Raw genomic sequence first — 24,935 nt, 5'->3', positions numbered from 1 at the left:
CCCCCAAAAAAATTGGGAGGATTTGAGGTCCAATTTATTTAAAACTTTTTTTTTTTTACGCCAAAAAAAGAAATGGCACGCACCACTCTTCACCCTCCTCACCTGCACCCTCCTCCTCCTCCTCTCTTTTCACTCTCCACACGTATATATGCGCCATAGAATCTATTTAATGCGCCTCCTGGCTCTGCGCGCGCAAGGTGGGCTTAAGCGTCTGGAATCGCGGCGAAGAAGAACGGAGACACCTTGAGCACCCCTCCCCCCCTCCACCCTCCTCCCCCCCCTCCTCTTCCTCCTCCTCGCTGCTGATTCTTTCATTTTCTTTCCCTGAATATGGAAGGTTTCCCGTTTAGGCTCGCAGTCAAGCAGAGAATTAGGGGATGTAATCGGAAGTGAAGATCGCCATCTGCCCCGCCCGTGTGATTAAATGTGGAGGACATAGGTTGGCAATTTCCCTTATTAAGTGCTGTTGTGCTGAATAAGGGCCCTCGGGGGTTTATTATCGCTTCTTTAAGATGCATGACATTGAGGAGGACTCCGTCCGTCAGCAGACGTCTGCAGGGAGCGGCGAGGAAGACGAGCGGCTCCTCGTGGCTATGGAGGACTTAAAATGACTTAAGTATAAATAAATTAATAAATTAATGCATGAATAAATACAAGAATAAATAAATAAATGCTTAAATAAATGTATAAATGAATAAATAAATGCTTAAATAAATGTATAAATAAATACAGGAATGAATAAATATAAGTTATAAATCAACAAGACATCATGAAATAAATATATTTCTGCATTTCTGTATTTCTTCATTTATTTATTTATCTATTTATGTGTCCACACGTATTTCTTCATTTATTTATGTGTGACATTTACGTGTCCGTATATTCAAATGAGCTGGGCGGTCCGAACCTCTGTCTGAAGCATGATTGGTCACAGGAGTGTGATGCACCTGGTGTGTTATGCTCTACTATTTCTGCCTGGCACATGACGCTGAAGTTGACTCGCTCAGCTCACCGTTAGCAGAAGTTAGCCTAGACAGCTTTTTGACTTCAGCCGTTTATCAATTCCAAGAACACTGAGTACAGACTCGTGTTCTTTTGGAGTCTGGTCTTTGGAATCTGGTTTTGGGAGTCCAGATTCTAGAGGACGCAGGACGGTCTTTCTGGTCTTGTGACGTCACCACATCAACTGTTCATGCTCATGAATTTACTCCAATTATTCACTGTAAAATAATTTACAGTGGAGTAGAATGTGTTGCGGTGTTCACTGTTGTTTGGCGTAGGCTACGAATAAACGATAATAACTATACAACGTCTCGTAGCTTCCTGACCCAGGGTCGCTACAATATGAAGTTATGAATCTTAACCCTCAATCAAATTGACGTAACGTTATCTTTTAGTAAATAATAAACTCGTTGTGCTCTTTAGATCCTCAAAAACCTAATTATATCTCATGTTTAGCCGCTACGGAGACGTCAGAGCCAGCGGAGCATTTCAAAAAGTCCTGCCGAGATCAGGCTTCTCTCGGCGGCCGCACAGCGCGCTGAGCGCCCGGCGCCCGGAGCTCAGTGGTCCCGCGAGCAGAACCTCAAATCTCCGTCGCATATCCTTATTAGGCTGAATCTCGATAAACCGACCACAGATTTGATGCTTAAACTACTAACTTCTCGGCTGAAAACATCCTTAAATTACATTCCGTGACTCAACAACAGTAGTATTTAGAATGTACAGACAAGAATGCATAATAAACGCTGTTCGTCTACAGATCCAAGTGCTAGGGATCGATTGCTTCTGTCTTGCTCCCTGACTTGACCAATCCTGTTCAACAATGAGGTTCGGACCGCCCCAGCTCATTTGAATATACGGACACGTAAATGTCACACATAAATAAATGAAGAAATACGTGTGGACACATAAATAGATAAATAAATAAATGAAGAAATACAGAAATGCAGAAATATATTTATTTCATGATGTCTTGTTGATTTATAACTTATATTTATTAATTGCTATATTTATTTCTGTATTTATACATTTATTCTTGTATTTATTTATACATTTATTTAAGCATTTATTTATTTATTTATTCATTTATTCTTGTATTTATTCATGCATTCATTTATTTATTTATTTATTTATACTTAAGTCATTTTGAGTCCTCCATACATGGCAGGTATAGCGTCCCCCCCCCACACACACCTTTCCTCCTCCCCATCTCATGATGTTAAAGGCCATTCATTTAGGCAGTCTCTTTGTTGTGTTTGTAGTCAAGGGTTACACCGGCTGCACACACACACACACACACACACACACACACACACACACACACACACACACACACACACTGAGAGCCGACGTGGTCAATGGACTCCAGGTGAACTTTTACTCCGCTTCAAAGCATCAAGGTCGCGCAGAGGACTCCTTCCTATAATGAAGAGGAGATAGTTAATCTGGCATTAGCGTCTGGCTTCCCATGAGGAAGCACCGTGATTCATGGAGGTGTGAGGGGGTCGTCCGTACGCACACACACACACACACACACACACACACACTCCCTACAACCTCCTTTCTCTTCCTCTCTCCGTGGCGATACGGAGCACAAAGGGCTCCTGAATGAAAGGGGCGTCAAACGGCCATCGATTTCTAATAGGGAACTTTCAGGATCAGCATGGGGGCTCCGGGCCCCGAGTCACGCCTGTGCGGCGGTCAAGGACGCCCATGTGTGTGTGTGGGGGGAGCATCAACCGGAGCCCTCTCTCTCTCTCTCTCTCTCTCGCCAGGCACCAAATGAACCGACCGCAGCAGGACACCGGGATCAGAGAGCAGTGGGAGTCTCCTTTCATCTCCTCGGGGATTAGCACTCCCCATAGGAGAGCGTTATACATGTGTGTGTGTGTGTGTGTGTGTGCGTGTGTGCGTGTGTGTGTGTGTGTGTGCGCACTCCGGGTGAAGCATCTACCTTTTAGCCACGGGCTGCACACTTCCTGTTTCTGAGAATCGCTGAGAATCCTCCGCCCCTTAGGCCGAGAAAAAAACGAGTCTGCGAAGGCAAGAGCGAGATGAAGGAGGAGACGTTCTCGAGTTGTTCCTAAAATAAACATGAAACTCTGGTTGCTCTCAGGCCGACTCGCTCCACCGTCGGGTTGATCGCGTTTTAAAAACATTCGCCGCGTGTCGCTCGTTCGAAGCTCCCCAGTTACGTTTTTTTTCTTTCTTTTTTCCGAGATGGGAACCAATTTTGTCGAGGGGGGACCGCAGACGCGGCGACACCCAGAAACGTAGACATGTGCCGGGCAGAGTGCCGTATGGCGGTAACTCGAGCACACGCATTAAACATGCATGGGAACACGCCACGGCTCCACTGGACTGTATCCACACGCAGTTCTATCCACGTGGTAGGAAGAGGGGAGGAGCCATCTGGGGGCGGGGGGGGGGGCGATCGCGTGACCAGTCTGCCTAACCCGGTTCACACCTAGCTGACACCTCTGGAGTCACGGCAACAAGGCAAGGAGGAGGGAAACAACCCGCTACTCCATCCTCACACACCACCTCCCTTTGTTATTTATTCCCCTCGCTCTTCATCTTTACTCTCTTTACACACACACACACACACATGCGGGTGCAGCAGGTCCGGACACATGCCGACGCCATCCCCCCCCCCCCCCCCTCTTCCTTCATTAATTTCTGACACGGTTCGCAACCCTTCACACGCCGTCAGCAGCGAGTGTCTGGCGCGTCTCCACTTCGCCTTCTTTCGACGTCGCCGTACGCCGAGCAACGAGACGAGCGACTCCTCGCCGGCTAACCCCGGAACTACCGCTCTCTCACTCCGAACTCTGCACACACACACAAAGCAGCTGCCTGTCTGCACATCTCCAGGTACTTAGTCTCACCGCGGAGGCGGTTTAGCGAGATTTATGTCCAATTACAACCCTCCAAATGCAAATGCCTCATATGGCGTCGCCCGTTTCCCGAATAGGAATGGGACCGCTTGCTTTTGGGCTGATGTGAAAGAGTGATGACAGCATCGATTCCCACTTTTTCCCACTCCATCCATCACAGGCGGTGAATACGACGCCGTGTTCATAACTGCCCCCCGCCTCTCCGACAGCACGGCCCAGATAACCGTGTTCGGAGATTTGAAAACGAACCCGCCGCCGAACGGCGTCCGACCTCGCCGCGCCGGGCCTTTCGGCCATCGGACGCCGGAGCTCCAGAGGTAGGGCAAGCTGAGGGCAAGAAGGGGGGGGGGGGGGGGCTCCCTCTGTTTTATGGAACAGCAGCTGATTAATGTTTGATTGTCGCCGGCCTCTTTCTTCCAGCGGCACAGTGCGGAGCTAATCTACGGAGTGGGTGAGAGTGATGGAGCTGTGAGAGCGTGGGGGTGAAACAGTTTGTACAGGTGCTGCTTTGGAAAGGTCGAGCCGGCAGTACGCCGCCTTTCTTTCCTCGGGCCCCCGGAATGAAAAACATCGGCGGTGCGGAACCGGTTCAATCAATTTTAAATGAATCGCCGCATTGATACGGTGGGGCACGGAAACGATGACGGAGGACGGGGGGGAGGACAACAACGGGGCTATTCTGGACGAGTCAGCGGTATCACCTGTTTTACAAGAACGGGTCTTTTTATATCGCTGCAACACATGAAGCAGGTGTTTATTCTATTTAGCCTTTTACACCAAGAAGTTACTGAACTAAAACTAATCATAGAAAACGAAAACACAATGAACTAGAACGGGCACTCGGTAGAGCGCATACCTTCGCATATCACAAGATTGGGCATTGAATTTTGTTTTGACCTTTCCATGACCATGACCTTGACCTTTGACCCGATTGATCCCAAAATCTAATCAAATGGTCCCCGGATAATAACCAATCAACCCACCAAATTCCATGTGATTCAAGAAGATTTGACCTGTTCATGACCTTTGACCCGATCGATCCCAAAATCTAATCAACTGGTCCCCGGATAATAAACAATCATCCCACCAAATTGCATGCGATTCGGTTCAATACTTTTTGAGTTTTGCGAATAACACGCATACAAATAAATAAATAAATAAATAAATAAATAAATAAATACACGGCGATCAAAACATAACCTTCCGGCATTTTCAATGCGAAGGTAAAAAGGGAACATGCAGCAGTTCACGCTGGACTCCAGTTTGTCGTCATTGTCGTACATTTAGTAGTTTTCCAGAGAACATAAATGAACCGAGCTGCTTTGAGCTAAATGCTAACGTCAACGAGCTAACAATGCAAACACGCTAACTGATGGCTAGCAGGTATAACGTTGAGCATGTAGCATCCGAGCACTCGCTAACTCATTAGAAAAAAATAAAAGTAATCACAAAAAAACAATTAAGAAATGAGTAATGCATTATACACCGGCACACACTGGCCTAGTTTGTAGTTATTGTAGTACATTTAGTAGTAAATGTTTTATTACGCGTTTCAGATAATATAAATGAACCGTGCTGCTTCGAGCTAAATGCTAACGTCAACAAGCTAACAATGCAAACACGCTAACTGATGGTTAGCATGTCCGTGTAGCATCAGAGCAGTCGCTAATTTATGAGATAACACTAAAAGTAATCACAAAACACAATAAAAAAACACTAACTGATGGCTAGCATGTCCGTGTAGCATCAGAGCACTCGCTAATTCATTTGCTAAAGTACAGCTGGGGCTGATGGGAATGTTATTGGGTAATTAGATCAAAAACCATGAGAATTGACACATGTTGACATGATAATGGCGCCAGAAACAAAAGTCAATGTATCACAGGAGTCATCGGGATTCATCCTGTGTGTGTGTGTGCAACATTATGCTAACGCATGCAGGGAGTCACGCCATCAGCGTGTTTCTGTAGCACCGTAAGAACATTAATAATCATCGAATATGGAGCTGAATTTATTCTGGTCACAAACCTCAGATGAATGGGAGAAAAAAAAGTTAAGAAGAAGATGTAGATGAAGCCAATATAGTGGCTAAGTAACAACAACAACAACACTGCACACTGTACGAAGCACACACTGTAAACAGCGCAACAGACGGCCGTATTCAGAGTAATTAAAAACAAAAAGAGTCCAACGTGAATCTCTGAGGAGCCGCGCTGACAGATTATTATCTCGAATTCTTATTTTCATGAGTGGCCATATGTTGCTCCGCGTGGACGATGGCGAACGGGCTTCTTTCTTTTTTTGTTAATGACGAGGGAGAGAATGTCGTAGCAGGGAAAGTGAATCTGGGGAGCAATGGAAATTAGACTTTGTCATAGGTGAGAAAAGTAAAAAAACTTGTTTCATTTATCTTTTCCCGGAGAGAGAATACTTTTCACGGTTCTCCCCGTAAAACGAGTGGTGATACTTCACTTTGGATTACATCGAAGTCCCGCAGCTATTTCAGTGTCTGAGCCCTCGAGATAAAAAAACAGGAACATCCTAGTTGGTGTACATTAACTAAACATTTCATGATTTCTACAGAAAGTTAAAGTCCCCACAGCATTTTTATGGGAGAGTTGGAACATTTATGATCACAATTGCAACTTAACCACCATTAAGCAGAAATGTGCACATTTTTAAAAAACCATACGAGGCAATCGCTCACGTTAACAAGTGCACGTTAAGAAACCCGCTGGACTGAACTTGATCGCTGGTGAATTCTCGGTCTTTTTATCTGCTTTCGAGTGCAGAGGGGCAATTATTACACAACAACAACAACAACAAGTATCATGTTGTTAACGAAAAAGAGGAAAAAAGGCCCGTTGAGACCGGATGTGCTGCGCATACCGAATGCAATGAAGCAGTGAGTCACATGTAGAGTTTAAAGTGAATACACGTGTCAAGTGTTGGGTTGATTAAAGCGATTCGGCGAGATAAAAGGGAAGTGCGGTTCAGATACACATCGAAGAAAACGGGAACGCAGAAGGCTCCGTCAGCCGGGGTGTTGACATGCGCCGCGTGCAGCTCCAGCAGTCATCTTATAGAAGTGGCAGATTAATTCATAGAACATAAAACGTCTGACACACACACACACACACACAGATGCAGGTTGTGTGCTCGTTTGAGTTTAGTGCATTGAGTAATCTGTGCGTGGCAGAAACACTGTGAGGTTGAGCTGTGATTGACAAGCACATTTTTTTTTCTCCCCCCCCCCCTGAAATACAAACAGAACCAAAACGCAGGAAGTTAAAAAAGCCAGCCACGAGAAATGGCCTCAGCGTGCTTCACATGAACGCCAACCTGAGTATTCGGTACACGCCTCTGAGGAGCAGAGCATCCGAGGAGAAATGCGTGTTAAAATAGCAGAACGGCTTTTTTATCTTTCCCTTTTAGCTCTTCATGCAAACGTGCCGATCACGAGGATCCTTCTTTGAGGGCCGAGCCTCACGCGAGCGTCAGCTCCGCGCCGCGTTATAATTCCATCCCGAGATCTTGAAAGCATGACACAGTTCCCCGAGCTGCGCTCGCTCCCCGTGCGCATGCTCTTTTTCTTTTTTTTTTTGTGGAGGGAAAGATGGGGGCAATAAAAACTGCTCTCTTTTTTTCATTCCAGAGACATTGCAATCTAACCGTTGGCAGCAGGCAGTGGCGATCGCCTCTAATAATGGTCTCTACTCTGTAATTTGTGTCGGGATTCTGGCCAGACCAGCTCCGTCTTCACAGGCGCCGTAACGCCCAAACGAGACGAGGAGGTGCGTGAGGGTACCGAGCGGAGGAGGGAGGAGAGAGGAGAGGTATTTACAGGAAGGTGAGAAGTCGCCCCCACAGCGGGAGGTGATTACGGTAAGGCAGGGGGATGCTAAAGTGTGCGCCCGCCATTTCCTGTTCCTCCATAATATCACATAATGTTTGTGTAATTAAACCCAGGAAACGCGGCTTCATTAGACCCAGACGGCGAGTTAAAGTGAAGTGAGAACTAATTGGTCAAGTGTGGACACGCTGCGGCGGAAATTATGGAGATGTGGAATGCAGACGCAAGCCATGCAGAGGTTATATACATGTACATATATACATATATATATATACACATACATATATATATACATACATATATATATATATATATACATGTATATAATCTCTGCATGGCTTGCAGATATGTACTGTATATACATATATATATATTTATGTATATATATGTATATCTATACAGTATAGGCCTATAAATATATATATGTATATATATGTATATGTATATATATATACATTATAGGCCTATAAATATATACATAGGCCTATAAATATATATATATATATGTATATATATATAAATATACAGTATAGGCCTATAAATAAATATATATATATATAGGCCTATAAATATATACATAGGCCTATAAATATATATATATATATATATATATACGACTCCAAAAGCTAGAAGACAAAGACGATGTCTTATTTTCTCAGGGGGGGGGGCGTAAAAGCACAGCTCACATTAAAGTGCTCTGGTGAGGGTACGCTTTGCGTCGGGTTTGATCTCCACAAAGACGTAGCAGCCCCCCCCCCCGTCTCCTCCCCCCCCCCCTTTTGGTTCCAGCAAGTGTCCCTATCGGCTCTCATCTTCATCACAAAAAGAGCCCCTCCCCCTTTTTCTTAAAAAAAAAAAAAAGAACACTGATCAAGTGTCATCTTGTTTTGAAACATGTAATCCACCGGAGGGGGGGGGGGGGGGAGCCGTCCTCCCAGCCCTGACCCTTTGTAGCGAAAAGGCAAGAAGCGAGCGCCGGTTCCCATTCGGCTGGGGAGAGGTGGTCAGAGCCGACGAGATCAAGCTGTTCCCGGCGCTTTCTTCTCTTTCTTCTTTCTCTCTCGCTGAGAAATACGTCTCCAACGCTTTTTTCTCCATTTTTCTCAAAAAGATGGTGTGCAAAATTTTTTTTTAAAAACATCCCTCCACATAGAACACGATCTGATGTGTCCTCCCTGGCCTCCCATAGGTTTGACAGCATTTTTTTTTTCTGAGGAAAAGTTTGAATTTGGAAACGGTATAAGTCTCAAATTGGGTGGAAAAGCAGGCGGCGCTCCTTCGCTTGGAGACAGGCTGCCATTTATTTTCACGCTTGTTTATTTCCTCCTCTGCTTCTTCCTCTCTTTTGCTCACACATACCCGCGCAACAAACCATCTGCCGCGCTGGGTCCTGTGTGACTTTAACTTCAAGAGCTCTTAGTGGCTGTCCTCATCAGCTCGAGATCCGCTGCAGAAAAACATCTTTAATTAGCACAGAGGGGGGAAGAGAAAGAAGCAGAAGGGGTCGCGAGCATCACCGTATTTTTTGAGATAGCGCTCGCGAAACCATCAAGAATCATCGCGTTCCGCGCGGCGTGTCCTTCGGCGACGCCGTGCGATGCTAACGTCGAAACTTTCGTGTAACAAAAAGACGTAAATTAGATTATTTTGTACGGCGGGCGGGTAAATCGACTTGTCGGGCAAACGCCGACCGTAATATCTCAAGCTTGCCTTGTCAATATCCCTGAGCCTTGAATGTGCCCCACGAAGCATCGTTTCTCTGCAGCTCCAAAGATTTTGAAACGGCAAAATGTCAGAGTGGCGTTCAGGAGCTTGTGTTACACGGGAAAAATGAAACTCTACGGACTGCAGCGTGATCCGCTCCAGGAGGCGTCCCACCGAGGACACGGGGAGAGCGTCGCTGCAATTGGGCTCACGGAAAATGACACATCAGTGGAAGCTAGCCCCCCCCCCCCCCGCTCCCTCTTTGCAGTGTTTGTCAGGGGTTTCTTGGACGCTCTTTTTTTGGTTTAGTTTCAGAAGGGCTTTGAACATTAGCTTCTGTTGTTGCTCCAGCTTTAGAGACGTTTCACAGCCCATTAGCTGCTCTGTTAGCCAGAACCACGACTCACAAGCCCGGCAAAGGGGGGGGCGGGGGGGGGGAGGAGTGACTGGCTGTACAGAAAGCAATTCATCCCGCACAGGTCTTAAACTTTACATGGGGAACACGAGAAAGAACTATTTACACATTTTTGGCAAAGAAAAGATGTCTTTCCCAAGTTAGCTTAGCTTAGCTTAAGGACTGGAAGCGGGGGGAAACAGCTAGCCTGGTTCTGTCCGACAGTTATAAACTCCGAAGCTCACCGATCAGCACATTGTTTGTTGTTTCCTCAATCTGGAGACAAAGTTAAGCTAAACAAACGAGCAGCTGCGGTTTAACCGGAGGTTTTGAGTGACTGAAAGCAATTCATCCTGCACTCTACATGCGACAAGATTAGAAAAAAACTATTTATACAGTTTGGGAAATAACCTTTTTGGCTTTCTTGCCGAGTTAGTTTAGCTTAGCTTAGCTTAAACAGCTAGCCTGGTTCAATCTGGAGACAAAGTTAAGCGAGTAGTTGTGGTTTAACGGGAGGTTTTGGATTCCACTGCCTGGAGTGTTTGGACAAAACATCAACATACGTTGATTATGAGGTGCAGGTATATTGAGGTTATTACCTTTGGACACATGTTTCCAGCAATGCTAAGCTAGGCTAAGCGGGTGCTATGCTACAGCTGCATAGTTAGTGTGCAGAGAGGAGAGTGGATAAACCCTCTAATCCTTAATCTCGGCAATAAAGCTAATAGCCGTATTTCTTTAATATATTTTAAGCCACGATTTCAGAAATGATCCGACTGAGATCAAAGTAACCGCACAGGGATCAAGCATCGTGAATTAATTGGACCATAAAAATACGTTTATATGACACAGCAGATGCAAAACATTACCACTGTCTCAAATATATATATATATGAATATATATATATATATATATGTATATATATATATATATATATATATATACATATATATGTATATATATATACGTATATATATGTATATATATACATATATATATATACATATATATATATATAAGTATATATATGTGTATAGGAAAAATGCAAAACAACCATCAGATTCAGAATAATGAAGCATAATCAGCAGCACACGCACCGTTTGGTTTATAGTTTGCCGATTTGTGCATTGCGGTTCGGCCGAGACGGAGTTAAGGTGGTTTCCAGTGCAGATGATGGGGTTCAGCAATTTGTGCTGCTGGCAGAAAAACCATAATCAGTCCGGAGACTATAGATAAGGGCCCTAAAAACCAGCCGAGCACAGCGTTTTCTCTTATCGCAATTACACCTTGCCCTCCTCAGGTACAGCCAATTAAGCTCGAAGAGAGGGGAGGACAGCGCCGGCAGCCTCTTCACATCGAGGAGGCCTATAAGACGACTCCAAACCCCCCCCCCCTCGAAACCCCCCCCCCCCCCCCCCCCATCGCAGCATGTCGCCTGTAACGGTTTTCCACGGCAGGTGTTTCAAGAGCAACCGTACGCTGCTCCTGTTATTCCATCAACGCACGTGTCTGTAAAACGGGAATGGAACGGCCGCGCTCCGGTTGAGTGACGAGCTGCCTGCAGTTCATCAGGGGCACCAAGGGCACGCAGACCTCGCCCTGACACTGCCTCCGCTCACTCCCTCACCTGCTTTTTTAATCCAATCATCACGTGCCTCCGCCTCCTCCTCCTCCTCTTTTTTTTCTTGCCTTTCATCGCGGAGCATAACTCACATTATGTGACCACTGAGCAGTGCGGGACAGGAGAGGAGAGAGCGAGTCATGCGTGAGCGGTCGAGAAAGGCGCCGATGAGGAGGTCGGAATCGAGGATGAAACTCAGGGGATGAATAGAAATCCTCACCTGTTGTGACTTTTATTTCCCTTTTTCTCGCCCTTTAAAGCTTCTCTTCCCCCTCTCTTCGCCACTTTGAGTTTTTTTTTTTTTCAAAGACCAGACGAGCGGCGGGTGGCGTTTTGTCTCCGCCGCGTGACGCCACCGCACCAATTTAGCGGAGAGAGAGAGAGAGAGAATCCCTTCTTGCCTCGGCGCCACGCTGAAGATGCGACAGTAGCGTGTGCAGAACATCTAAGCACACCGAGCAACCTTGAAGAAGAAGAAGAAGAAGAAGAAGAAGAAGAAGAAGAAGAAGGAGGAGGAGAAAAAGACAAAGGAGAAGGATGAGGCGGAGAAGGATGAGGCGGCGAAGGAGGAGAAGAAGAAGAAGAAGAAGAAGAAGGAGGAGGAGGAGGAAAAGAAAAAGACAAAGGAGAAGGATTAGGTGGAGAAGAAGAAGAAGAAGAAGAAGATGGAGGAGGAGGAGGAGGAGAAGGCAGAGGAGGAGAAAAAGACAAAGGAGAAGGAGAAGGATGAGGCGGAGAAGAAGAAGAAGAAGGAGGAGGAGGAAAAGAAAAAGACAAAGGAGAAGGATTAGGTGGAGAATGAGGAGAAGAAGAAGAAGAAGAAGAAGAAGAAGGAGGAGGAGTAGGAGGAAAAGAAAAAGGAGAAGGATGAGGCGGAGAAGGAGGAGAAGAAGAAGAAGAAGAAGGAGGAGGAGGAAGAGAAGACGTGGAACAGAAAGAGGTAGTAGAAGAAGAAGAAGAAGAAGAAGATGAAGAAGAACAAGAACAAGGAGGAGTAAGAGAATACATGGAAGAGGAAGAAGCAGAAGCAGAAGAAGAAGAAGCAGAAGAAGACGCAGAAGAAGAAGCAGAAGAAGAAGAAGAAGAACAAGAAGAAGCAGAAGAAGAAGAAGAAGAAGAAGCAGAAGAAGAAGCAGAAGCATAAGAAGAAGAAGAAGAAGAAGCAGAAGAAGAAGAAGAAGCATAAGAAGAAGAAGAAGAAGAAGAAGCAGAAGCAGAAGCAGAAGAAGCAGAAGAAGAAGCATAAGAAGAAGAAGAAGAAGAAGAAGAAGAAGAAGAAGAAGAAGAAGAAGAAGAAGAAGAAGAAGAAGAAGAAGAAGAAGAAGCAGAAGCAGAAGAAGAAGAAGAAGAAGAAGCCCTCAAGCTGCTCTTGGGGCGGACCAGATGTCCGGCCAACAGATCGACCTGAAGATGCTGCAGACGGCCTCGTGTTTGATGGAGTGATGAAGCTCAGGAAGCCGTTAACAACACGACGAGAGGAGCCACATTCTAAATGAATCTCTCTCGACTCCATTTAGACGGGATGGGGACGTTGCACTAAAGCCTGGATGAGACCACGTGTACCACGGAGACCACAGACACCACATACACCGCCGATCAGCTCCTTAATGAACGCTATTGGAGTTCAAACGGGGGGTGAATTGACTAAGTAGGTCGAGGGGAAACGTGTGCGGGGACAATATGCCAGATTGAAATGGATGTGATTGGCCACATGGGTGGGCGGATGCTGCTTTCGTAATTGCGTTCGCTTGATGTTTCGCTCCCCGTTTCAACAGTGTGAAAAAAGCCTCGCGGTGAAATGATGTTCTCCCCCGCCCCCCCCCCCCCCCCCGCTGGGATCAACATCTGAGAATGGTTCCTTCCACATGGACGCAAACAGCCAATCGGCTGAGGCCGTGTGCCAGCACAGACGGCTCTACATCAAGGGAGTGAGCGGCGGCGGTACTTACCACGTCCACTGGACAGGGTGGTGTCTGTGAGAGAGAGAGAGAGAGAGAGGGAGAAGAGGGGAAAAGAGAGAGAGAAGAGGATGATTAGAACACAGGTTTCAGGAAAAGTGTCCGAAGTTACACCGCTGAACAAGAGAGAGTAAAAACAACGGAGACATTTCTGATGATCAAAGGGTCGTCGCGGGCCATACCCGGATCCTGACGTACACTATGCAGGAGGGGGAGGGGCCACCACGTGGGGGAGGGGCCACCACGTGCTGTCAGAACCGCGTCGCCTCTCACGTCTGTCTTTGTCTTTTAACCAGGCAGCACCAGTTAACCAGAATGCACTTTGTTTTCTCTCTCTCTCTCATGCACTTCACGCCATTGCCTGGAGCAGTGGGGTTCATCATCATCATCATCATCATCATCATCATCATCATCATCATCATCATCATCATCGTCTTCAAACGCTTGTTGAGATGTCTCCATCGCTCTGGTGCTCACGCAATGAGACTTGCGGGTTATTGCGTGTATATATGTATATATATAAATATATACACTACCGTTCAAAAGTTTGGGGTCACTTAGAAATGTCTTTATTTTTCAAAGAAAAGCACTGTTTTTTCAATAAAGATAACATTAATCAAAAATACACTCTATACATTGTTAATGTGGTAAATGATTATTCTAGGTGAAGTGTCTGGTTTCTAATGAAATATCTCCAGAGGTGTATAGAGGCCCATTTCCATCAACTATCACTCCAGTGTTCTGATGGTACATTGTGTTTGCTAATCGGCTTAGAAGACTAATATCTGATTAGAAAACCCTTGTGCAATTATGTTAGCACAGCTGAAAACAGTTATGCTGGTGATATAAGCTATACAACTGGCCTTCCTTTGAGCTTGAAGTTTGAAGAACAAAATTAATACTTCAAATATTAATCATTATTTCTAACCTTGTCAATGTCTTGACTATATTTTATATTCATTTGATAAATAAAAGTGTGATTTTTCATGGAAGACACGAAATTGTCTGGGTGACCCCAAACTTTTGAACGGTAGTGTAAGTGACGGCCAGTGGGAAGAAGCTGTTCTCTGTATGATGGCTGATCTTTACCGATGATAAATCTGAGGAGGGGAAACATTCGTCATGCTTCCTTTGAGTTTGAAGAACAAAATTAATACTTCAAATATTAATCATTATTTCTAACCTTGTCAATGTCTTGACTATATTTTCTATTCAATTTTCAATTCATTTGATAAATAAAAGTGAGTTTTCATGGGAGACATGAAATTGTCAGGATGACCCCAAACTTTCGAACGGTAGTGTATATATATATATATATATATATATATATAAATGTACAGTATATACATATATATCGCCCCGCGGTATTCATTGGGCCTCTCTCCTGGTCGATCTGCCCTTCTCGGGTCCTTGCTGTCCCAGAACAGTTTGTGGAGAAATGCTGAGAAGACTCTCATCGTCCCAGTTCTGAGCCACACTCGAGGTCCGGCTCAGGCCGCCGCTTCAGTTTACATGCTAACATTCATCGTCCATTTTCATCCGCGGGGGCAGCTGACCCAGCTGACCCAGACTTCCCTCTCACACTCAACACTTTCCAGCTCCTTCTGGGGGATCCCGAGGCGATGCCAAGCCAGCTGGGAGAGATAATCCCTCCAGCGTGTCCTGGGTCTTCCCCGGGGTCTTCCTCCCAGTTGGACGAGCCTGGAAAACCTCAAATGGGAGGCGTCCAGGAGGCATCCGAATCAGATGCCCGAACCACGCCAGCTGACTCCTCTTCGAGACGACAACAACGGCGTGTCAAAACAATCGGACGGAAGACGAGTCGTCCTCGGGGTCGGGGCCGATTGTTTCTATTCAAATCGTCCAATCGCCACAGGGCGGCGGTACTAGGAAGGGGGGAAGCTAAGAGAAGACTTAGTGGGAACATGTTCAGTACGAGATGTTCTTCGACCCTGAAACTGTGAGAATGGAGTTTAAGAGAGCGGGCGTATGGGGAACGGAGAAGCGAGCCGTCAGATCCGTGGAAACAAGACAAAAGAAAAACTGGTTTGTAACTCTGGGCTGAGCGGGCGAACATTAACACAGAAAATGTGAGTTTTGAAAGTAAGTTCATTGAAATAGCCGTGATACCGAAAAACAATCGTCTATCTTTTATCGGCGACATGATCCCATTGTCGAAAGTCTAAACGCCGATATCAGGTCGATATCTGTGGCTTTAACCCTCCTGTTGCCTTAGGGTCAATTTGACCCCATTCAGTATTTAACCCTCCTGTTACCTTTATATTTACTAACATATTTTACCCTCGGGGTCAATTTGACCCCAGCGATTAAAACCTCCAGAAAATTATTAGAATTAATATTGTTTTCCAAGTTTAAGTGTGAGGTACTTTATGTTTGTTTGTTGACTACCTAAATAGCCCTTTAAATAAATAAAAAAGTTGATATTTCTTATATGTTTGACACAGTGAAAAACAGCCTGGGGTCAAATTGACCCCAAAGAACACCGACATTAAACATTGAATGGGGTCAAATTGACCCTAAGGTAACAGGAGGGTTAAATCAAACGCATCAACTGCATTCAGAGCATCGATTCCCTCGAGGGATTAATGGCTTTAACTTCGGTGATGCCGATCTGTATCCATGCAGCAACATTTAAATTTCTTCCTCAAATGCGCTTTGCGGTTCGTGCTAATCCTCAAATGCCGAGAACGCCGACGCACCAAACGGCAGACGCGGTCAACGTGACAGCTCGCAAACATCGGCGCGCCCACGTTGTCATCGTGAGCTGTTAGCGCGCTGACGTCAGCGATTAGGTGGGAGCCTCTTTGTCCGGGTTTTTTTGACATGAAATGAAACGTGAACATGCGGTAAAATGCCTCACGCCCTACGCGCCATCGCCGCTACAGCTGCCGTGAATGCGTTCCCACACGACAGCGACGTGCTCAACAACACTTCCTCGTTAGATCGGCTACCTTTCCTTTTCTGTTCGCAATCGTGAATACCGAAAATACGTGAAGATACAAAAAACACATTCTCTTGTCATCTCAATAATTCGCAGTGTGTTGTTGCAGGAGTGTAAGCTCTCACATGAATAAGCATATGCATTTTCCTGCTAAATTATTACATCTTGAATATAAACACAAGGCTCATTTGAAAAGTTGCCCACACTCACATTGATTAAATTATACGGATTTTCTCTTCAAACGTATTACTTCATCAGGGATGCATATTGATTTATTGCTCGGGTTCCTCTGCGCGCGTCGGCTCGATGGCTCTTTGGATGTAGTTGTAGACGAAAAAAAAGTGCCTTTACGTCTCGCCAATGGAATCCATTCAAGATCATCTTTTTATGTTCCCCCGCAACTTGTTTTGACTTGTTTATACTAAGAGCACATCACTGAGGGGGAGCACAGCGGCGTCTGCGCGTACAGGAGCCACCCCGATCCATCCCGACAGAAGTTCGCTCCGCGCACGTTCAATTATTCATCTCCCTCTGTCAAGAATTCAGCCTTGCTTGCAACTCGCCAGTATCCCCCCCCCCCCTCCCCCACAATTTGGCAGGCATGCTCATATTTGGCATATGGTGCAGAGCAGTTGCTGCTTCTCTTTCTCTCCTCAGTTGGCCTGCTAGCACAGCAACACACACACACACACACACACACACTGACAATGGCGCATACACACACTAATGATGCACAATGTCTGGCGGTTTTGTAACTGAGACAACCCCCTCCACCCCCTCCTCCCCCTCCACCCCCTCTCCAATGAGTTGCTGGGCATCGGTCCACGAGCTCTCTGCAACAGGCTTCAAGGTTTTTCCTCAATAAGCACCGCGCAGGCCGGAACAGCCAAACGGACACAGCCTTTACTCACCGCGTTGGAATATTATAGAAATGCCAGATTTTTCGGGATTACGGAAACAATTGACGCTGGTGGAGCACCCTGAAATATGTTATGTCATACTGTATATCTTACCAATTTAATAGAACGGTGTCCATTTCTTATAATTTACTTTGAATGTGTGTTTAAGTTCATTCATGTGTTGTTCCTATATTTGAGAGCGTTGATCACCTGTGCACATGCTAACTGTGAATGGAGGAAAGTCTGTGTTGTCCCTTTGGAAGAGAATGCTGTCTCTTTAAGAGAGGGGCGCTATCTCTTTAAGAGAGCATTTTCCGCTCGATGGTGTTTTGAGCCCTCACCGGAGCCTTCCAGGCAGCCGCTGCTGAAGGCGGCGCGGGTGGTGTCCGCCCCAAAACTCTGATCCAATCAATCCACCCCCACTTGGGCGGGCGCATATTCAAATCCACTTTTGAGCGCATTGCATATTCAAACACCCATTGAACCCACTTTAAACCATTGGGCGCGCATTTGCATGCTTAACACTTGGTTTCACAAATTTCAAAGGGTAGCTATTTTTTGGGGGTTAAATGTTGGTAATGTTATTTCAACCTGCTAGCTAGCAGATAGATTATGCTAATCTTAGCTGTGGTAATGTCATTTCTACCTAGAAAGCTAAATCTGGTTAAAATATTAGGTAACAAAGTAAGATTAATTACTGCAGATTAATCACTGTATTTCAGTGATTGTTAATGGTTAGTGGTTATCTTTCAAATGATGCCTGTGAGTGAGACTGATAACTCTGAGGCATCATAGGTAGTGTTGACTGCCAGGCTGCGGCATCCAGTTGGTTTTAGATACCTGTAAGGCATCTAGACGGACATTAAGAGGGCTGACTCCCAGGCTGCTTACTAACACTGGTTAGCTCTCAGGCAGCCAATTAGCTTTGGATGCCTGTGAGGCACTTGATGTTGAGACTGGTTGACTTCCAGGCTGCTTTGGAATAAGGATACCTCTGAGGCAGCCACCAGTTTTGGATAACTCTGAGGCATCATAGGTAGTGTTGACTACTTTATATCAATAAATAACTACTTTAAAGACTTTAAAGACTACTTTATATCAATAAAGAACTTCAGAAAGCAAGCTCAAACTATTACACCCCAGTGTCAATAAGTGTTTCATTGTCACATTGGTATGTGCATCAAATCTGAATTTAATACTGTGTTCGTGTCATGATATGTCTTTCCCATTTTTGTTAAAGAAAAGCCAGGGACCCTGCTCCTCCGTCGGTGCTCTGGCTGCCAGGAGCATCGAATTTAAAGAAGTGGCCATGCTGCGGCATCAGACCCCACTGTGGAGTTCAAGTAATTTGCAATATTCCACATCCTATATCTGGGCTCTGACAGGTTTAATAGACATTATTTATCCTGAATTTATGTTTTATCTTTTCCTCCAGACAACAGCTCCAGCACCTCGCCAACCAGGTGAGGTCAAATGAGCAATTTGACCTCCTCACGCACACCTTGGGGCCAGGAATGGTAGAGGTGGTGGTGGATATTTTTAAAGTGTGTTGACACACATTGAAAATATTAACAATTAGCAATTTGTTGTTTGTTGTGTTCATTAATTAAATATCTTCATGTTCTACATCACTGTGTATGTGTCGTGAATTGGAAGTGTATTGAACTTGGCATCTTGATTTAACTAGTCTGGTAATTTAGCTAGCTGGGCCTGAAATCGCATGGTGTAAATTACAGATCCGATATGTTAGGCATGTGGATTAAGGCAAATAGTCATGGTAACACAATATGTCAACACTAATTTCTACAGCTTCACATAAGGGTTTATTCCAGTAGAGTGTTACAAGTTAATGAAACCCCAACTTACATTAATTATTTTTTTTAAATGTATCGTCAGAGGACACACACATGATGGAGGAGAGACATGACTGATGGGGTGTGACATATTCTTTATTGAAAATAAAGGCCAAATACAACCCTCATACACAGTAAAATGGTAAAAACAAAATTTCACACGCAAACAGCTTAGTTTACTAAGCACTAAGGATGGCAGAATTTAATACACTATAAATATTATCTAAATATTTTATTGGGGCAGTGTGGGACAGGTCGGAAAACTGGGGAAAGACTAGTTACTGGGTTCGCTGTCTATGCGCTTAAATGCCCCGTCGTGATGGACAGTTTGTATCTGCCGCTTGTTGTGGTCTGTCTTTGAATAGTTTGCAATCAGGTGGAGCAGTCCTCCTCCTGATCTCCTCCACCGTTATCTGGTATCTTTGTAAAAATAATTTCTGAGTCACACTCAAAGAAGGTTTCAATGTTTCAACAATATTATTCATAATATTAGGATTTCATCTTCTTTACATACAGTACAGTATTGTACACATGTAATGTCTGTACATAGCCCTTCTGTCTTTACTGCCATCCCAACAGATGTTCCTATAACCCAAAACTGTTGATGGGCTGGGGAAACCAGTCACATGGTGAAAAGGGACATTTTGAGATTAGAGTGAAAATATAGTAGGTCGAAACTCAGTATTTTGGTGAAATTGGGTTTTGATTCAATTATTATTCTATAACATGTCTATCATCCCTAAACATATCTACTTGTTTTCATTAATTGAATGTGTTAAAATGTGCTTTATTCAACCAGCCAGTCTATTTAGAACCCTCTCTTTAAAGTTGTTTTGTCAAAATTCTATTCCATGAAATCTAACTGATCAGCTGACTTTGGGCAATCATAACATTTGAAACAGACAAATAATGAAAACATATTTGAAACAAGCTTGAAGTCAGCTTCCAATTGGTCAAATTTCACCATGTGACTGGTTTTCCCAGATCCCATCACAAATGGTCTCAGCACTGTTACTACCACACTACCACTAAAAATATAAACCTGTCTTGAAGAAACCTATGCCTAGCTGTGCACTTCACCTTTTGCTCCGATGCCCTGAGCATGTCCTCACAAGGCTGTGGACATTCTGAAATGCCGGCTGGGATGGGGCAGGCAGCAGGGCCGGATGGGGCAGGAAGGGTGGATGGAGCAGCAGGGCTAGATGGGGTTGGGGCTGGGGCTCCACCAACCAGTGGTGACTGGTGGAAAATTGCGATCTTTGCAGATGGTCCTATAAAGTAACAAAATTTGCTATATGAGGAGATGAACTAGTGTTGTAGTACTCGAGTCCAGATGGCAAGATAAAGAATAACTTACCACCTTTTGACACCTGCAGGGCCTTCCGCTTCCGTCCTACTGTATAAAGACATTGCAAGGAACTAATAAGTATTTTTTGGGGAATTATTGAAGTCATTGTTAAATGTCAGTGTGTGAAAGAGACTTTTTTTTAGTCATTAAAGTAGGTCTAGGTTGAACCTTACCCTTCCTGGGCACCATTTCTTCATGAACTGAAAGAGAAAGGCAATATGAGTGTGATTAGTATTATCACATAATGTTAGGCATATGCAATGTTAAAAATAATCTGGCAGATTTATTCAATAGGCCTATCTGTATGAGGAGGCATGAGGACAATTTAACTAAGGGATATCAGTCTACAGTCAACCAGTCTCAACATCAAGTGCCTCACAGGCATCCAGCTAAATTGGCTGCTGAGGCTAACCAGTGTTAGTAAGCAGCCTGGGAGTCAGCCCCTCTTAATGTCCGTCTAGATGCCTTACAGGTATCTAAAACCAACTGGATGCCTGTGAGTTAACCTGTATACCAACGACTAGGCAGCCTGGCAGTCAACACTACCTATGATGCCTCAGAGTTATCCAAAACTGGTGGCAAGTCAACCAGTCTCAACGTCAAGTGCCTCACAGGCATCATTTGAAAGATAACCACTAACCATTAACAATCACTCAAATACAGTGATTAATCTGCAGTAATTAATCTTACTTTGTTACCTAATATTTTAACCAGATTTACAGCTAAGATTAGCATAATCTATCTGCTAGCTAGCAGGTTGAAATAACATTACCACAACATTAGCGGCCCAAAAATAGCTACCTTTGAAATTGTTGAACCAAGTGGGTTAAATGCGCTCAAATGCGCTCAAGGGGGTGTTGGCCCAAAATGCGGGTTTGAATATGCAATGTGGATTTGAATATGCGCTCCGCTCCAAGGTGGGTAGCGCATTGATTGGATCAGGTTTTTGGGGGGGGAAGCTCACCGGCGCCGCCTTCCAGGCAGCGGCTGCCTGGAAGGCTCCGGTGAGGGCTCAAAACACCATCGAGCGCATTTTCCCTTTAAGAGAGGGGAGGTGTCTCTTTAAAAGTGGAGCGCTGTCTCTTTAAGAGAGGGGCGCTGTCTCTCTAAAAGAGGAGCACTGTCTCTTTAAGAAAGGAGCGGTGTCTTTTTAACAGAGGAGCGCTATCTCTTTAAGAGAGCGTTTTCCCTTTAAGAGAGGGGTGCTGTCTCTTTAAGAGAGGGGCGCTGTCTCTTAAAGAGAGGAGCGCAGTCTCTTTCAGAGAGGGGTGCTGTTTTTTTAAGAGAGCATTGTCCCTTTAAGAGAGGGGCACTGTCTCTTTAAGAAAGGGGCGCTGTCTCTTTAAGAGAGCGTTGTCCCTTTAAGAGAGGTGCGCTGTCTCTTTAAGAAAGGGGCACTGTCTGCTTGTTTTAACTGGGAACTTGTAAAATAAAAGTTGAAAATAGAAGAACGACGTGTTTCTAAACAGTTTGTCCGACAGCTGACGAATGCGTTGCGGTGCTCGGTCTAAATGCACCGCGCGGCGGGGGGGAACCCGGCGTGCGGAGACGCCGTGTTTCACATCTCACTCGGTGAATTAAAGGATTTATTTCAACCAAACCGTCGATGCTTTACCGAGATGTTCTTTTCTTTCTTTCTTTTTTACGTCCAAGTTTTGAATGCAGTGTTTTTTCTTCTTTTTACCGGGAATTAAGAGCGTGAAACTTGAATTCCAGGAAAGGAAAGACGCTTTACGTAGCGACAAACCTTTTCATCCCTTTATGGACCTGACAGGTTGAGAAGACGTCCGATACGCCGCGTTTCACATGGCTTCAACAAACCGGCATTCACAGAAGACATGTTGACTTCAAACTGCAATCCATTACGGCCGCATTCCATTTAGCTGCTTTAGTTTTGGGCTTTTCGACGTTCACCGCCACGACTTAATAGGAGCCTTTCAAATAAATAACAATAAAAATGATGCGTTTGAGTTATGTGGTGCTTTTCAAGGTACTCAAAGACACTTTACATCACGTAATTAAAGCATCCTAAAATCACTAAAATTACCATAAAAACAATAAAAACGTCGAGCAAACACACATTAAAAGCAGTTTTGAAACCGCTGGGTTTTGATTTGTGATTTGAAAATGGAAAGGTCGGTGCAGTCTCGGGTGAGTTTACTTTATAAATGTAAGTAACACTTGTGCTTCTCCTACTGTGACAAGTTATTACGTCCGCCGTGTAAATAACAATACACGTCTCATTATTGTAGATCATCTCATATAATCTATTCCTGCGTGAGGATGCGGCGGCTAAATAATCCCACGGTGCGCCTGGCTGATGAAGACGATGTCACGGGTCTAAACGTGGAGATGAAAGACGTCGTTTTTCTTCCTGTTCTTGTTCACGATGGCTTTTTTTGTTTTTAGGTGCGTTGTCAAAGGTGTTTTAAGTCCGCCTCTCTCACTCATAATGGTACGGGCAACATCCCTGAAACAGACTGCATGATGGGAAACTAGTCCAGGGTTTAGTTTACGAGTGGACTACAAAGAATATTCAAAGTAGTCCTTAATCTTAAAACGTGTGTTTTTTTCTTTTATCGTCTCTGCCCGGAGGCAGAAAGAAGATAAAATCCACATAAACTTTGCATGTTCCGCCATCCATTGATGGGGAAAAAATAAAATCAGTGGGACAAGCTGACCTGGTGAGAGTATTGGACTAAAAACCACCACAGTTTGAATTTACGCTGCCGAACAAACTCCTCGGGAGCAGCAACTAGCATCAAAAAACGAAAAAAGCCATCGTGAACAAGAACAGGAAGAAAAAAAACGACAGGCTTTCATCTCCACGTTTAGACCCATGACATCATCTTCATAATTGATGAAAGCGAGCCGTAATGAGACGTCTATTGTTATTTATAGAGACACAAATGTCCTCCTCATATTGAGAGAAAGCGTAATCGGGGGTGTGGCCTGTCACAGCGACCGTCTCGCGACGCTCGAGTCAATCCCGACTGCGTTCCTGTCCCGAATTCGATTTATTCGTCTTCTTCTTTAAAAAGTCCCCGACACATTGGACCCGGTTTCTTTGAGCGGCCGCTGAGAGAGACGGCGACTCCCACGTATTTACAAAAAAACCTCTCCCAAAAGGTCACACTTTCTCATTCTCCTTCCCCCGGAGGACACAGAGACAACATTTTGAGCTCCGCAGGAAGCACCAAATGACGCCGGCGCCGTGTGTTCGATAACCTTTCCCACGCAGGCTTGCATCCACACACTTTTACTGCGTTGGTGTGAAAAGCAGCCTAAATGGTTGGTATTTCAACATTAGAATGGCTTCAATTTAACGGGGTGAAAAGAAACTTTAGTTTCATACGGATGATTATCGTCCTTTTCCATTCGCTTCACGCCACACTGTGGAGCGCTCGTGTTGACCTATTTCCATGTTGTCCATTTTTAATGGCTGCTCATCAAAATGGCCCCGAAAACCGCGAGGTCAGGACGGACAAGCTTTCTCTCTCCGTGTTTTTATTCCCCGACGATGGACGTGTGCTCAGGTTGACATTTTATTCTCCTCAACCCAACCCAGCGGAAGGATACAAACCTAATTCACTTTCTATTTTTTTTGCCAACAATTAACATATATAGTAGGCGTGTGACGGAGCAGCACTCGACTTGTGTCAGGTTTCTTTTGAACACCGTGGATAAGCAAATGTGCTCGGTATGATACAGTCAATCTTCATACTTTAATATATACTGCAGTACCGATCCCGTACCGGCGTTTAATCAACGAGCCCCCCGATGACATCATTCTTCTATTTCAGTATCGGTTTTGACTGAAACATTGCTTTCCTAACTTCGTTAAACAAAAAGGTAACACAAGCATATGTAAATGAATTTATATTTCTATATATATATATTTATATATATATACAGGACTGTCTCAGAAAATTAGAATATTGTGATGAAGTTCTTTATTTTCTGTAATGCAATTAAAAAAACAAAAATGTCATGCATTCTGGATTCATTACAAATCAACTGAAATATTGCAAGCCTTTTATTCTTTTAATATTGCTGATTATGGCTTACAGCTTAAGAAAACTCAAATATCCTATCTCTAAATATTAGAATATCATGAAAAAGTATACTAGTAGGGTATTAAACAAATCACTTGAATTGTCTAATTAACTCGAAACACCTGCAAGGGTTTCCTGAGCCTTGACAAACACTCAGCTGTTATAAATCTTTTTTTTACTTGGTCTGAGGAAATATTACAATTTTATGAGATAGGATTTTAGAGTTTTCTTAAGCTGTAAGCCATAATCAGCAATATTAAAAGAATAAAAGGCTTGCAATATTTCAGTTGATTTGTAATGAATCCAGAATGCATGACATTTTTGTTTTTTTAATTGCATTACAGAAAATAAAGAACTTTATCACAATATTCTAATTTTCTGAGACAGT

The 24,935-nt window shown here is 44.4% G+C and overlaps 1 protein-coding gene across 3 annotated transcripts in view; it reads right to left on the bottom strand.

Moving 5' to 3' along the window:
- The window catches only part of LOC130208085 (cadherin-4-like), a 209,408-nt gene that overhangs the window by 109,582 nt on the left and 74,891 nt on the right, over positions 1–24,935 (bottom strand). For 2 of the 3 annotated variants that reach the window (XM_056437005.1, XM_056437002.1), the window contains exon 3: positions 13,422–13,445. In XM_056437005.1, coding sequence (XP_056292980.1) covers positions 13,422–13,445 — 24 coding nt within the window. Of the gene's footprint in view, positions 1–10,948; positions 11,000–13,421; positions 13,446–24,935 lie in introns of those variants that run through there. The other variant, XM_056437003.1, reaches the window with a different exon arrangement.

The sequence above is a fragment of the Pseudoliparis swirei genome, chromosome 18, assembly GCF_029220125.1.
Source record: "Pseudoliparis swirei isolate HS2019 ecotype Mariana Trench chromosome 18, NWPU_hadal_v1, whole genome shotgun sequence".
NCBI lineage: Eukaryota > Metazoa > Chordata > Actinopteri > Perciformes > Liparidae > Pseudoliparis > Pseudoliparis swirei.
The sequence above is the reverse complement of the archived record's forward strand: the minus strand, read 5'-3'. Positions and strand labels throughout refer to the sequence as shown.